Consider the following 14,690-nt stretch of genomic DNA (forward strand, 5'->3'; position numbering starts at 1 on the left):
TTTAAGTTATTATTATTGTTATATTTTTTTCCCCTTGGCCTCACGCTGGACCCCCTCTCCAGAGGCCCAGGCTTAGACCGTTTTTTTTATTTAATTTTATTTTAATCTTTTATTTTTTTCTCCCTTTCCCTCCCTTGTTTACCTGTATCTCACCTTTTTTGTAAGAGGCGCCGGAAGTCGGCAGACCCGTCAGCGATCCTGTTCTGTCTCTCTGTAATGTTTGTCTGATCTTGAATGGGATTGTGCTGAAAATGTTAATTTTCCTGAAGGAATAAATAAAGTACTATCTATCTATCTATCTATCCATCTATCTATCTATCTATCTATCTATCTATCTATCTATCTATCTATCTATCTATCTATCTATCTATCTATCCATCCATGCATCCATCCATCCATCCATCCATCCATCCATCTATCTATCTATCTATCTATCTGTCTATCAGGTACTATCTATCTTTCTATCTATCTATTTATCTATCTATTAGTGGTTAATTGTCAAAAAAATGCAGGCAATAATATTGTTTATCGGCAGTCATTTGTGGGTCAATAAATCGTCGAGCAAAATGTGTTTTTGGCCCAGGGCTAACAACATGCATTTTCTTTCCCTGGGATAATTCCAGACACAGTTATTGCCGGTCTTGTGCCATAAACACTGGCAGCAGGGTTTCAAAGAGAGCACCTTTGGCGTGCTAAAAATAGATTCTGTGGTCCATATCTCACTGCTGTATTGCAGAAGCACAGATTATACTGTCTACAGTTGTGACATTTGTGTGCTGCATGTTTTACAACATACTGTAACAAAACACCACGGGTACTTAGAGCATGACAAAGTGAATGTGGAGGGCCAGCTGGTAGTACATGCAAAAACCTCATTTAATTATGGCAATCTGCACCACTATTGCACTCGTTTTCAATTGCGTGTGCAGTCTTAGTAGATCAAACGCAACACACCCCCTAATAGTAGACTTTGCACATGCTATTTAGCACGTGGTATTTGAGATCTTAGGAGATCAGACCCAATATTTCCTCCCTACAAGCAGGTTTTCCTTTGTCTTTGTTGTCAAGAAGCTTGCTGAAGAGGGGTTCTGTAGCTTTTCTGTCAATTGTGAGGGACGTGGTGCTCCAATATGTAAAGAGCCTTGAGATAACTTGTGTTTGATCAAACATTTATCCAAGTGCCTTGTTCAGTCTACCTCGACTTTTGCTCAAGGAAGTGTCCCTGATTGTACTGTACATAATCCTCTCAATATCTAAATAATCACTATGTCACGTTCTATTTCTGTGTCCAGACTTCTCACCGCCCGCCTCCCCTCTCAGTGGCTTGTATCCGTCAGTCTGTGCCGAGGGAAACTTACTCAGGGATCTGGAGACTATTCCTGCATGGGACTGGAGTAGGAACTGGATGGAGGAAATGGAGGCTCAATACAATGCTCACTATCCTGGCAGGAATACAAAACCTTTCAACGCAGAGGGAACTCTTACAGGTTTGTCAACGCCAAGTTTTCATACACCAATTGGAAATGTGAAAGGTTTCCAAGAATAGATCAAAGTGCAATGATTCACTGAAAACTAACTTGCTGATGTCTTAAACATGCAGTATTAACTTTGGATTCATGTCTGCTTTTCTGTAAGAGTTTCTTTCGGTTACCATAAGTCCAATCATTTTACAGTATATGGCGTCTTTGAAATTACTTCTTGTTTTTCTATAGACTCATTCGAGATATACAGTGGGTATGGAAAGTATTCAGACCCCCTTAAATTTGTTACTCTTTGTTAAATTGCAGCAATGTGCTAAAATCGTTTAAGTTCATTTTTTTCCTCATTAATGTACACACAGCACCCCATATTGACGGGAAAACACAGAATTGTAGACATTTTTACAGATTTATTAAAAAAGAAAAACTGAAATATCACATGGACATAAGTATTCAGACCCTTTGCTCAGTATTGAGTGGAAGCACCCTTTTGAGCTAATACAGCCGTGAGTCTTCTTGGGAATGATGCAACTAGTTTTTCACACCTGGATTTGGGGATCCTCTGCCATTCCTCCTTGCAGATCGTCTCCAGTTCTGTTAGGTTGGATGGTGAACGTTGGTGGACAGCCATTTTGAGGTCTCTCCAGAGATGCTCAATTGGGTTCAAGTCAGGGCTCTGGCTGGGCCATTCAAGAACAGTCACAGAGTTGTTTCGAAGCCACTCCGTCATTTTAGGTGTGTGCTTAGGGTCATTGTCTTGTTGGAAGGTGAACCGTCGGCCCAGTCTGAGGTCCATAACACTCTGGAAAAGGTTTTCGTCCAGGATATCTCTGTACTTGGCCGCATTCATCTTTCCTTCAATTGCAACCAGTCGACCTGTCCCTGCAGCTGCAAAACAACCCCACAGCATGATGCTCCCACCACCACACTTGACTGGAGGGATGGTGTTGGGCAGGTGATGAGCGGTGCCTGGTTTTCTCCACACATACCGCTTAGAATTAAGGCCAAAAAGTTCTATCTTTGTCTCATCAGACCAGATAATCTTATTTATCATAGTCTGGGAGTCCTTCATGTGTTTTTTGGCAAATTCTATGCGGGCTTTCATGTGTCTTACTCTGAGGAGAGGCTTCCGTCGGGCCACTCTGCAATAAAGCCCTGACTGGTGGAGGTCTGCAGTGCTGGTTGGCTTTCTTGAACTTTCTCCCATCTCCTCACTGCATCTCTGGAGTTCAGCCACTGTGATCATTGGGTTCTTCTTTACCTCTCTCACCAAGGCTCTTCTCCCCCGATTGCTCAGTTTGGTTGGACGGCCAGCTCTTGGAAGAGTTGATGTCATCCCATACGTCTTCCATTTAAGAATTATGGAGGCCACTGTGTTCTTGGGAACTTTAAGTGCAGCAGAAATTGTTTTGTATCCATGGCCAGATATGTGCCTTGCCGCAATTCTCTCTCTGAGCTCTTCAGGCAGTTCCTTCGACCTCATGATTCTCATCTGCTCTGACATGCACTGTGAGCTGTAAGGTCTTATATAGACAGGTGTGTGGCTTCCTTAATCAAGTCCAATCATTAGAATTAAACACAGCTGGACTCCAATGAAGGTGTAGAACCATCTCATGGATGATCAGAAGAAATGGACAGTACCTGAGGTAAATATACAAGTGTCACAGCAAAGGGTCTGAATACTTATGACCATGTGATATTTCAGTTTTTCTTTTTTAATAAATCTGTAAAAATGTCTATAATTCTATGTTTTTCTGTCAATATGGGGTGCTGTGTGAACATTAAAAGCGAAAAAAAAGAACTATTTTAGCACATGGCTGCAATTTAACAAAGAGTAAAACATTTAAGGGGGTCTGAATACTTTCCGTACCCACTGTAAATCTTTCTTGGGCTGTTCTTACCATCTGAATTTCTGCTGGCACACATACTCATAATTTTCAAGTAAATATAGATATGCCACACAGTTTTTAATTACAGTACAGATCATTTTCTTCTCTCTGTTCTAATTGTTATTTTTTTTTATTGCAAGAGATATATACAGTATAATTTTTCTATTGCAATATTTTTTGTTGCTATGAAAAAGTATTTGCCCCCTTTACTGATTTATTCATTTATTTTTTGCATGTTTGTTACATTAAAATGTTTACAACCCTCAAGCAGACTTAAATATTGGACAAGATAACTAAAGTAAACAAAATGCAGATATTTTTAAGTGATGATTTTACAAACTATCCAAACCTACATCGCCCTATGGAAAATATTAATTGACATTCTGGAGAAGATCTACAGTGCTTACAAAATGTTAGGCATATTTTTGGATAAACAATAAACTTTCAGGTAGGGATGGGTATCTTTCACTTTTGAACCGATACGGTACCAATTTCCGGGATATCGATACCAATTTTAGTTACTTTTTGTGTGATCACGTGGTAATGAATGTTATTGTGTGATAATAAAACCTTTTTTTCAAAATTTTACATTCAACACTGAGCTGATAATGATAACTGTGCTGTCGTCTGAAACTGATCGGTGGCCGATCGATTGGCACATGTCTATCATAAACTTTAGTCTCACTTTGAAATGTTAACATTTTTGAAGACACAAATTATATCAAAGGCCAGATTTACACTGCAGGTCAATTTAGATTTTTTTGCCCAAAATTGATAAGTAGCTGATTTTTTTATGTCAATGTGCACAGTACAATTACACATTTTTCAAATCGAACCCGTGCCTCTCTCGTATTTAGATATAAATCTGATATTTATGTGATGCAACCGCAGTCTGGCAGATCGGGTTGCGTAATATGTCATCAAAAAGCGACAAATGTCTTAATTCTGCACCAAAATAGTTGGTCGCAAAATAAATAGTGCAAGAATTGTTAGGAGCTGGTACGTAGCTTAGCGGCATGATACCAAGGATACAAAGACAGGAGGCAGACGGTGAGTAAAAATAATATTATTCAACATAGACAGAAAACTCACCCACAAAGGGGTGGAGAAAAGAACAAAAGAAGGCAAGTGCAAAAGAAAGTGCAAGAGTCACGGAACTTCTTTTGTAGAGAGAACAACACATATACGTGAAGCAAATACGCAAAGCAGTAAGCCTGAATGTGTGTTTTTGTTTAATTGACTAAATATGCAATGGAATATGGAATTATTTTGCAGTAAAACTAGACATTCATTGGATAAACGCTCGGCAGTGGGCCTGTTTGACCGCTGGGTTTCTGGATGATGATTAGATGGTCGGTCTGAGGCTGAATCCTTTATTAACATCATGGTCATCGCTAATTAATTTAAAACCTCTTTTCACTCCTGCGCTTACCAAAGGCATGCGGTAAAACTAAGCATGATTAATTTAAAACCTCTTCTCACTCCGGCACTTACCAAAGGTATGCAATAAAAATTCAAGTGTGATGTAAGCTTGGTCCTTAAATCCTACTGAATAGCTCTTAATCTTCTTCCCTTTATGCGATTTCAAATTACCGGTATTGAAATCAGCCTCCTCCATTTTGAAAATGATGACAGAGGAAGTGTCACTCATGACGTCAAGAGTTTGACCAGGCGGTAATACTAAGCATGCGCTAATTATTTTGGGAAGCGAGTTTGACCCGGCAGTAATTCAAGGCAGGCGCATACTATATGCCCTGCGGCAATTCAAGGAAATACGGTAAACTTTTTTTCAATCTACCAAAAAACATGTATTTAGGTAAAAACATCAAGTTACATAAAAAAACATATTTGACGAAGCATGTTGTAATATACGACACATTTACATTTTGTTACGTAGTTAGACCGGATGTGATGCTTAGCGGTATAATTATGAAGTATGTAGGTTGATTGGCAACATTAAATTGGCCCTAGTGTGTGAATGTGTGTGAATGTTGTCTGTCTATCTGTGTTGGCCCGCCATGAGGTGGCGACTTGTCCAGGGTATACCCCGCCTACCGCCCGAATGCAGCTGAGATAGGCGCCAGCGACCCCCCGCGACTCCAAAAGGGACAAGCGGCAGAAAATGGATGGATGGATGGATGTGATTAGTATAGGAAGAGGTGTCTTGTTAAAGACTTCCTGCCTCGGTCTTTCCTCTTTGCTAAGATTTTATTCAATCTTATGAAAGAAGTTAGTGTTACAACCTAAATTTAATGTTTTCAATACACTCAGATGTAAACCAAACACGAAAGTGAAGCTCCACACGGCGATCGTAGATAAAATAGTATTTTCTTGTCAGGAAAACGACTTTCCACATTATGGCTTTGGACATGGGGTTTCCAAAATGTACTCTTTTCCTTGTGCATTTCTGTCACTATTTTCCCGCTTGTGGCTTAACAGTATCCATTCATCCATTTCCTACTGCTTGTCCCTCTTGGGGTGGCAGGGGATGCTTGAGCATGTCTCAGTTGCACTCGGATAACTGAACACAAATAGGTTTCCCCATGCCACAGAAAGGACCAAGGCTCAAAAAGGAGTCAGGACGCATGCACGTTAATCAGGCGTTAAAAGATTAGCGCCATTAAAGGCCAACTGTACTGAAATTGGATGTTCTTATTTAAACGGGGATAGCAGGTCCATTCTATGTGTCATACTTGATCATTTCGCGATATTGCCATATTTTTGCTGAAAGGATTTAGTAAAGAACATAGACGATAAAGTTTGCAACTTTTGGTGCTGATAAAAAAGCCTCGCCTTTACCGGAAGTCGCAGTCGATGACGTCACAAGGGTGAGGGCTCCTCACGTCCTCACATTGTTTTTAATGGGAGCCTCCAGCAGCAAAAGCTATTCGGACCGAGAAAACGACAATTTCCCCATTAATTTGAGCGAGGATGAAAGATTTGTGGATGATGATATTGATAGCGAATGACTACAAAAAAAATAAAATAAAATAAAAAGCGACGGCTCTGGGCGGCGGCAGTGTGAGCGTTTCAGATGTAATTAAACACATATACTAGGATAATTCTGGAAGATCCCTTATCTGCTTATTGTTTTAATAATGTTTTAGTGAGATTGTAAAGTCATACCTCAAGGTCGGATGGTTGTGGTTAACACGCAGTGTCTCAGAGAGAAGCCGAGAAGCCAAGCTCACAGCTGCCTTTTAAACAGCTACTGCAGGAGGATGAATAATCTAATGATGTCTCCGGTAAGATATATATCACAATTTTCCCATCCAAAAACATGCTGGTTGACGTAGAGAAACATGTTCGCTTGACCGCTCTGTGTTAAAAACAAAGAAACACCGGCTGTGTCTCGGTGCTAAAGACAGCTGCAATACACCGCTTTCCACCAACAGCATTGTTCTTTATAGTCTCCATTATTAATTGAACAAATTGCAAAAGATTCAGCTACAAAGATGTCCAAATTACTTTGTAATTATGCGATGGAAAGAGACGTCTTTTAGCCGTAACTGGTGCTGAGCTAATATTTCCTGACAGTCCGTGACGTCACGCGCACGCGTCATCATTCCGCGACGTTTTCAACAAGAAACTCCACGAGAAATTTAAAATTGCAATTTAGTCAACTAAACCGGCCGTATTGGCATGTGTTGCAATGTTAATATTTCATCATTGATATATAAACTATCAGACTGCGTGGTCAGTAGTAGTGGGCTTCAGTAGGCCTTTAAATTAACTTATAGTTTACGCATTACTATCACGTTAACTTTGACAGCCCTGATAAATAATGAGCTCATTATATGATGTATGCCAAAAATGAGCTTCCCTCAATTCAAGAACAGCAGAATTTATCGAGCGCAACTCGTTAGTGCCCTGCGCTTAGGTGGCGACTTGTCTAGGGTGTACCCCGTCTACCGCCCGAATGCAGCTCAGATAGGCTCCAGCGACCCCCCGCAACCCTAAAAGGGACAAGCGGTAAAAAATTGATGTATGGAACTCGTTAGCATGCTGCGCTCATGCTTAGCTATGTTAGCCACAACAAAGCCAAATGGTTTGGTTAAAGTGCAAGTTTAGCAGTTTGTGGCTCCAGTACAGACAATTTAATGCATGAATAAAGCCGGGGGATGAAAACATTTATAAGGCACGCTCTCGCAGGATACATTTAAAACTTGGAAGATTGGCCATGAAGGCATTTTGCTGGTATGAATGTGAAATGGGTCTTAAATTGTAGCCATTATAGTCCTAAATAGGTTGTTGAAACTTGCAGAGACCCTGAAGTAAATTGTCACTTCTAAACTGCATTTTGTGTTTACTTTTAGGTCTGTTTGATGATTGGTGCATGATAAACAAAATACAAAGAATAAATAAATCAGAAAAGGGACAAACACTTTTTCACAGCACTTATATTTTGTCTTCATGCAAACTGTAGGTTGTAGTGTTTTAAAAAAGAGTCTGATTTTATTTACATGACTACATGTCTAATAATTCATATTAATTTTAACTAATTTAGGATTATACTGTAAACTTGTTTTTATCTGTCTTTTTATGAATGCTTTAACATATTTTGTAGTTTTGTGCATACAAAAACGTTCCTATGTTTGAAAGTTACTTTTGAAAAAACTTGATATTTGAAATGTGTTCTGCATTACAAAATAAAAATATATACTGTAAGTACCGCAAAGGGGTCATCTGTGATATGTTATTTTATTGCTGCAGTACACCTGCCTATTTGACTGTGGCTATACTTTTATTTCTACCTTAACAGTAGAATTTTCATATCTGGGCGTATGTGGAATTGTACATTTGTTTTTCTGGTTCTTGCCATTGAGTAAGTAAAAATGCTTTGGCAGACTCACTACTCAAGAAATGATCACAACAACATGTGAATATCACTTGTACGAGGATTTGCTAATCAAATACATAGTCAGTAACAAGCTACTTAGCTTCACTACATTTTCCAGTAGCTTAGCTACTTTTTGAACGAGTAGTTTTTCCTCTAGCTTAGCTACTTTTACAGCCATGTAGCGAGGTAGCATACATCATAGTCTGTGAATCCAGGCCAAAAAAAGAAAAAGACATTGACCTGGATACATGAGAACATCCATACATCCGGAGAAAATCCCTTATGATTGTTTGGTGTTTGTATGATGAGTGACAATTGGCTAAGGTTAGGGTGAAACATTACAGACTGGCCAATCAGAGGCAAGATAAGGCGGGTCATTGAAACTACTAAGCAAAATCATAACAGTCACTCACTCATATCACATGACGATGAGGGAGTCAGACACAGAAGGACACTTCAAGCTGACTACTCAAGAAAAATAGAAACATTGTTGAAAATGGCAGTTTTCCTTTATTTATGAAGATGACGTCCAGAAAACCAACAAAAATGCTTGTCTTTGGCCATATTTAGACAAGTGTATTAGTTTCGAGAAAACAATGCCCAAAACCTCTGTTTTTAGTTTTTTACTCATGTAAACCAAAATTATAACTGACATTGAAGATGTCCAACATAAATTTTGGAACACATGAGTTCATAAAAGGTTTTTACTGCACATAACCATTACCAACTGTTCCCAAACAACACACAAGTCATTGTTTTCTTTCCAACATACAATAGATGCTGTTTTTTTGCTGTAAGTAGAGAAAATGAAAGACATTATAGGATTAGGCCAAAGAAAAGGCAAATTAAAATAAATACATAGAGTGGGGTGCAGAGACCCCTCGAGGTAGTTGTAGGATGTCCCGAGCTAAATGACAGCTAGTTATTAGTAATGGACTCTTAATGGGCCTATTTGTACACTTTCAGTTACATTAACATTGATATTATACATGGGGACCCATAGATAGCAAAGCCATTAAATGTAGCTTTGATGTAGTAAGCTTTTTTTTACTGTGTAGTTTGTAGTGTAGCTTGCTACAGTTTTCCGGGGATAGCTTCCCCTGCAGTTTAGCTGCATTTAATGGAGAGTAAATAATAGCTGAACTTACTACATTTTCCAAGTAGCTTGCCCAAAACTGCATTTAAAGCAGAGAGACCAAAGCTTTTACTAGAAGTTGACCTATTACCTGTTTTTATTCAATAATGTTGACAAAACAACAAATGTATAAACTATCTGGGCATGTGGTGATTCATGATTATAAATTGTAATCTTTGTTTTTTGTGGCTTTTATTAGTTTCAAGCGCCGCAAAATGATGAATATATCAGATTTATGGACATTTGAGGCCAAATCCTCATCTCTGAGTGCTTGTTTTTAACATTTTGAATGTTCATAAACCTATTTTATACAAGCTTTTAGCTGACATTTGTTCAATCAATCAATCAATCAATCAATCAATCAATCAATCAATCAATCAATCAATCAATCAATCAATCACAATGCAACCATTAATCACAAGTGCCTCAAAGGGATTCACAAACCACAATGACATCCCCTGACCTCAACATACATCCAGGCAAGGAATAACTTCAATAACCTGAACTGGGAAAACGGGCCCCCAAATGTCGGATGCCAAGTGGGTACAATTATTGACTTGACTAATAGATAATGTGTGAGTTTAGTCCACCAGGAAGCCAGCAGAGGATGGTAGAGGATCTTCTTGCATGTCGACACAAAGGGACTTCAAAGAAGAGTGCTCCACCCTGGGTCAGTCATTGATTATTTTGTTTCTTTGTTCTACATTTTTACATATTATCAAGATCTTTCCATCTCTTAACACTTTCGCCATTTCAACCCATCGTATTTCTTTCTTTATCCTCTGATTTATTACCGATTGTTGTGCGTTCTCAACATGAACGTCATCTTCCATCTCTGGAATGACTTTGTACGCTTCCTTCATCAACTTTTTCTTTGCATTTCCTTCCATATTTCCTCAGGAGCTCTTTTAACTGTTATTCTTTCCTCATTTCTTCCTCCGCCTTTTCTTCCACTCGCGTCCTTCCCATTTCCGTATCTTCCTCAGACGTCGCAGTGCTATCCATCTCGAGCAATAAGCTATAGCGAGCGAGCAAGACCAGATATTTTGGTCGGACCTTATGGGGTTCACTGTGACATTCGCAAAATTTTTGCTTTCATTCTTAAGCATCAAAATTAGCCGAGACACTGCCCTTATTCTAAAAAATGTGTAAAAAAAAACTCACATTTTTTTGTTTAAAATTTGTGTTTTATTAGGCTCAGCTGCAATAACACTGCCCTTTTATCCTTAATCCCCACAGTTTGTTTGCATGGAAGGGTATTGCACTCTTAACATTTCTTCAGGGTGGGCAGGTGCGGTATGGTTTTGTTGGCTGGGAAAAAAACAACAACATCCATCCATCCAACCATCCATTTTCTACCGTTTGTCCAGAAGAAAAGGTAAGAAAAAAGAGCAAAAAGACATAATGTAATGAGCAAAACCTGAAATGTTGCTACTAATAACTAACAATAATACAATTTGTCACTAATAACACAAAGATGTTACCACAAAGTTTCAGTCTGTTTATAGCAATGAAAGATAAATTATTAATTTTGTATCACATTTGGAGCTTTTTTTCCTCCTTATTTTAGGTTATTTGATCTTTTTTTCATGCATTTTTACAGTTTTTTTTTCTGAAAACATGTTGCGGTTCAACAAAATTCAAGATAAAGTTAAAGCACCACTGATAGTCTTACACACACACTAGGTGTGGCGAAATTAACCTCTGTATTTGACCCATCCCCTTGTTCCACCCCCTGGGAGGTGAGGGGAGCAGTGAGCAGCAGTAGTGGCCACGCTCAGGAATCATTTTGGTGATTTAACCCCCAATTCCAACCTTTGATGCTGAGTGCCAAGCAGGGAGGTAATTGGTCTCATTTTTATAATCTTTGGTATGACTCAGCCGGGGTTTGAACTGACAACCTACCGATATCAGGGCGGACACTCTAACCACAAGGCCACTGAGCAGGCTGATGTGGGCTACAAATGGCCCCCGGGCCGCATTTTGGACAACAATGCTCTAGCATCCTTGCTCTAGAATCATCAAAACCATTTTGATTTTCTTCACGGAAACGGTTGTTTGTCCGAGGCGTATCTCAGTCAGCTTTTGTTCTTCGGAGGACACACTTTGCTTCCTTTTTCTTTTGGTCAATCAGCAGTAACTTTTTCCGTGGATCACAACTGACAGTATTTTCTCCTGTAATCCTGGTCGTGTATGTGGGTCAATTGGGTCATATGAGACTGGGGTCATTGAGTAAAGAAGAGCTTTACTGTCTGCTTAATTCATAAGCTGCGTTGCTGGATCAACTTTTAATGTGTGCTATTTAAAAACCAGCTAGTTTGTCCTTGCCAGAAACATTTCCGCTCGTCTCCAGTGAAGTCTCACTTGACAAGCAGCGAATATTTCTTTGAACAAAGACCAGGCTTAACTTAGATTTGGGCTGAATTGTCTATCTGTGTGTTTGTGTGTGTGTGTATACAAAACTCTCACAAAGATTAGACTACCCTTCATCTGTCTCCTTCACTTAAGACCATATGTTTCTACGCAAAGCCTCCAGCTCCACACTATCGAGGCGCACACAGCTTGTCTTATTTATTCACACACACACACGTCTTTAGGATTTATCCAGTCCAGATTGTTACCCAAAATACCAGCTTTATAATGCATGTTAGAAAGCCCAATGACCCACATATAGGAAGGTCACACTATTAGTCTTATTGTGTATATTCCAAAGACGTTTGTTTTTGGTCAAATTATTTTGTCAGCATTACAGTTGCGCCTTGCTGTTGCTCGGGACCTTCTGCAAAAAAACTAGTCCAAGATCATCTCTATGACCACATTTTAAGAATCCGCTGCAAAAAAAAAATGTTTTTCTCTCAAATTTTTGGAACGGAACTCGCACCAGTAGATTAGCCCAAGTGATGAAAAAGAGAGGACCTAAGGAGGAGCCTTGAGGCAAACCACTAGTATAAATAAAGAAGTTTAACAAACTGCATGTGATGTAAATAAGTTACACCTTAGTTCCATAAATATATGTTAAATATTTTATATTTATAATGTATATTTTATGCTGGATCTACTCTCTGTTTTTTGCTGCCCTTTTTTTGCTGGAGCTTTTACATACACTGTAATATTGTACAGGGTAATTGTGATTTGTTTTATATTGTATATTATATATAAAAATATAATGTAATATATCAGTATATGTTAAATACTGTTTATATAATATGTAAATATTGCATATACTGTATGTTATATTTTATATTGCTACTATGGTACATTTTTAGTCTACTTTATACCTGCATTATCCTTTCCATCCTTCCCTTTTCTATCCTTTGTAACCGAGATACTGTATGGAACAATTTCCCTTGTGGACCAATGAAGTTTGTCTAAGTCTATGTCTAAATCACGTTAGGGAAATAAATGTTAACTGCCAAAACGTTATGGAAAAAAATGTTAACTGCCAAAAAGAAGAAGACTCAAAGGGGTGCCTTGAGGAGCGCCTGTGTCATGTAAATCACAAGATTAGAGCCAAGTGTTTTATGTTTGCTAGCAATCTTAAAAAGTCAATGCAAAGATCTACAAATGTGTTTACAGTGGTCCAAGTTCTTCTATACAACAGGGGCACTGAAGGCTTTTTGGGGAAATTTGCTGCTTAAGTGTTCGTCTCCCACATTTTTAACTGAACAGAACTCAGTTGAATAGCCCTGTAGTAGTCTGATTGATCATTTTCATACACAGTGTTGGAAGGTCATGAAGAAGTAAAATTAAATGTCATTTGTACAACTGGTAATACTTAGACATTTTAATGAGACAGAATCGATATGAAGAAGAGATATAATGCTAGCTATTAATCATAAATGTGGTAAAACTTGCAACAGTGTGTATTACAGTTTTAAATTAAAATGATCTTAAAACATTGATTGATGACTTCGCTTTAATAAACTCACAAACCGAGAGATACTTATTTGAAAAACAATCTTGTGCGCTAATGGCTAATTAGCTTAAATGCTAACACGAAAATAAGTTACATTCATATCTTTCCACATGAAGAAATGTGCCATCCAGTTGTGCACATTGATCGTTGACAGAGGAATAAGACATGTTTATAGGGTCGCCAACTTTCTGAACAAAAATAAGGGACCCCATGTTGGCAGGGCCGGTTTTCCAAAAACAATGTGGTGCTTCATTAAAAAGATGCAACCATTAGTGTTCTGCCCTCACTGTATGTGTTGAGGTTATACAGCTTGGCAGACAGCTAACAACCAATCCAGGATGTTCTAATAAAGTTCCAAAGCAAATGAATCCATTTAGGCTCTTTATTGTTGTTGATCTTGCTTTGTCTTGCACAGGAGTTTTTTTTTAATTATTATTATTTTAAAAAGACTAATCTTTTCCAAGGCTTGTAAGAGTTAACACAACTCGTGTACTTCTCATTTTTTGTGAACTGAACTAACATCATAAACCGGAAGTGTCCAAACTAAACCAGAAGTGCCAAACTATTGACGCGCAGCATTTCCCATCGCCACAAGGTGTCAGTAATAGTCCACAATCAAACGCGCATAACAATTAGCGTAATCCAATAACTTCAACAGAACTAATGGACGGATTTGGGTAAAATTTTCAGAAAATAGTCAGAGAACAGGAGCGTTTGTAGTTTTCATTATTATTCATACACGAGCTTGTCAAAAATACTTGCTGACATTCATTCTGTCTCCATACAGTATGGACCAGTGATTCTCAAACTGTGTTATGGGTACAATGGTTACACCAAAGAATCACTTAATTAAATATCGTAATCTATCATTTTTATTTTACTGTATTGAAACTAGGGCTGGGGGATATGGCCTTTTTTTAATATATTGATATTTTTAGGCCATATCGCGATATACGATATATATTATGATATTTTGCCTTGGCCTTGAATGAACAATTGATGCATAATCACAGCAGTATGATGATTATATGTGTCTACATTAAAACATTCTTCTTCATACTGCATTAATATATGCTCCTTTCAAACTTTCATGCAGAGAGGGAAATCACAATTAAGTCAATTAACCAAAAGTGTATTTATTAAACAGTTATTAAGCAGTGGCACAAACATTCAAGTCATTTCCAAAACAGAAATTGCAAGATTGTCAGAGACATTTAAAGTGTCAAATAAAAATTAGCTGCATAATAGGAAATCAAATAGTATTGGTCCTTCACTATGTGGTAGGTTACTACGGACGTTATTAAATTCTCTTCATTCTCTAGCGAGTGACTTTTCAAATGATGCTACATATTAGCAGTAATGCTACTCTTTATAGCAACACTTTTGCCCCACACTTGACAAATTAGGGTTGTCTGTTCGACATATTCCTACT

At 38.3% G+C, this 14,690-nt stretch overlaps 1 protein-coding gene across 2 annotated transcripts in view; it reads left to right on the plus strand.

The window, feature by feature from the left end:
* The window catches only part of robo4 (roundabout, axon guidance receptor, homolog 4 (Drosophila)), a 69,532-nt gene extending 61,487 nt beyond the window's left edge, over window positions 1–8,045 (plus strand). For both annotated transcript variants that reach the window (XM_061898042.1, XM_061898044.1), the window contains one exon: window positions 1,293–8,045. In XM_061898042.1, coding sequence (XP_061754026.1) covers window positions 1,293–1,546 — 254 coding nt within the window. In that variant the 3' untranslated portion in view covers window positions 1,547–8,045. The remainder of the gene's footprint in view (window positions 1–1,292) is intronic.
* Window positions 8,046–14,690: the final 6,645 nt, after the last annotated feature.

Source organism: Nerophis ophidion, linkage group LG04 (assembly GCF_033978795.1).
Source record: "Nerophis ophidion isolate RoL-2023_Sa linkage group LG04, RoL_Noph_v1.0, whole genome shotgun sequence".
Taxonomy (NCBI): Eukaryota; Metazoa; Chordata; class Actinopteri; order Syngnathiformes; family Syngnathidae; genus Nerophis; species Nerophis ophidion.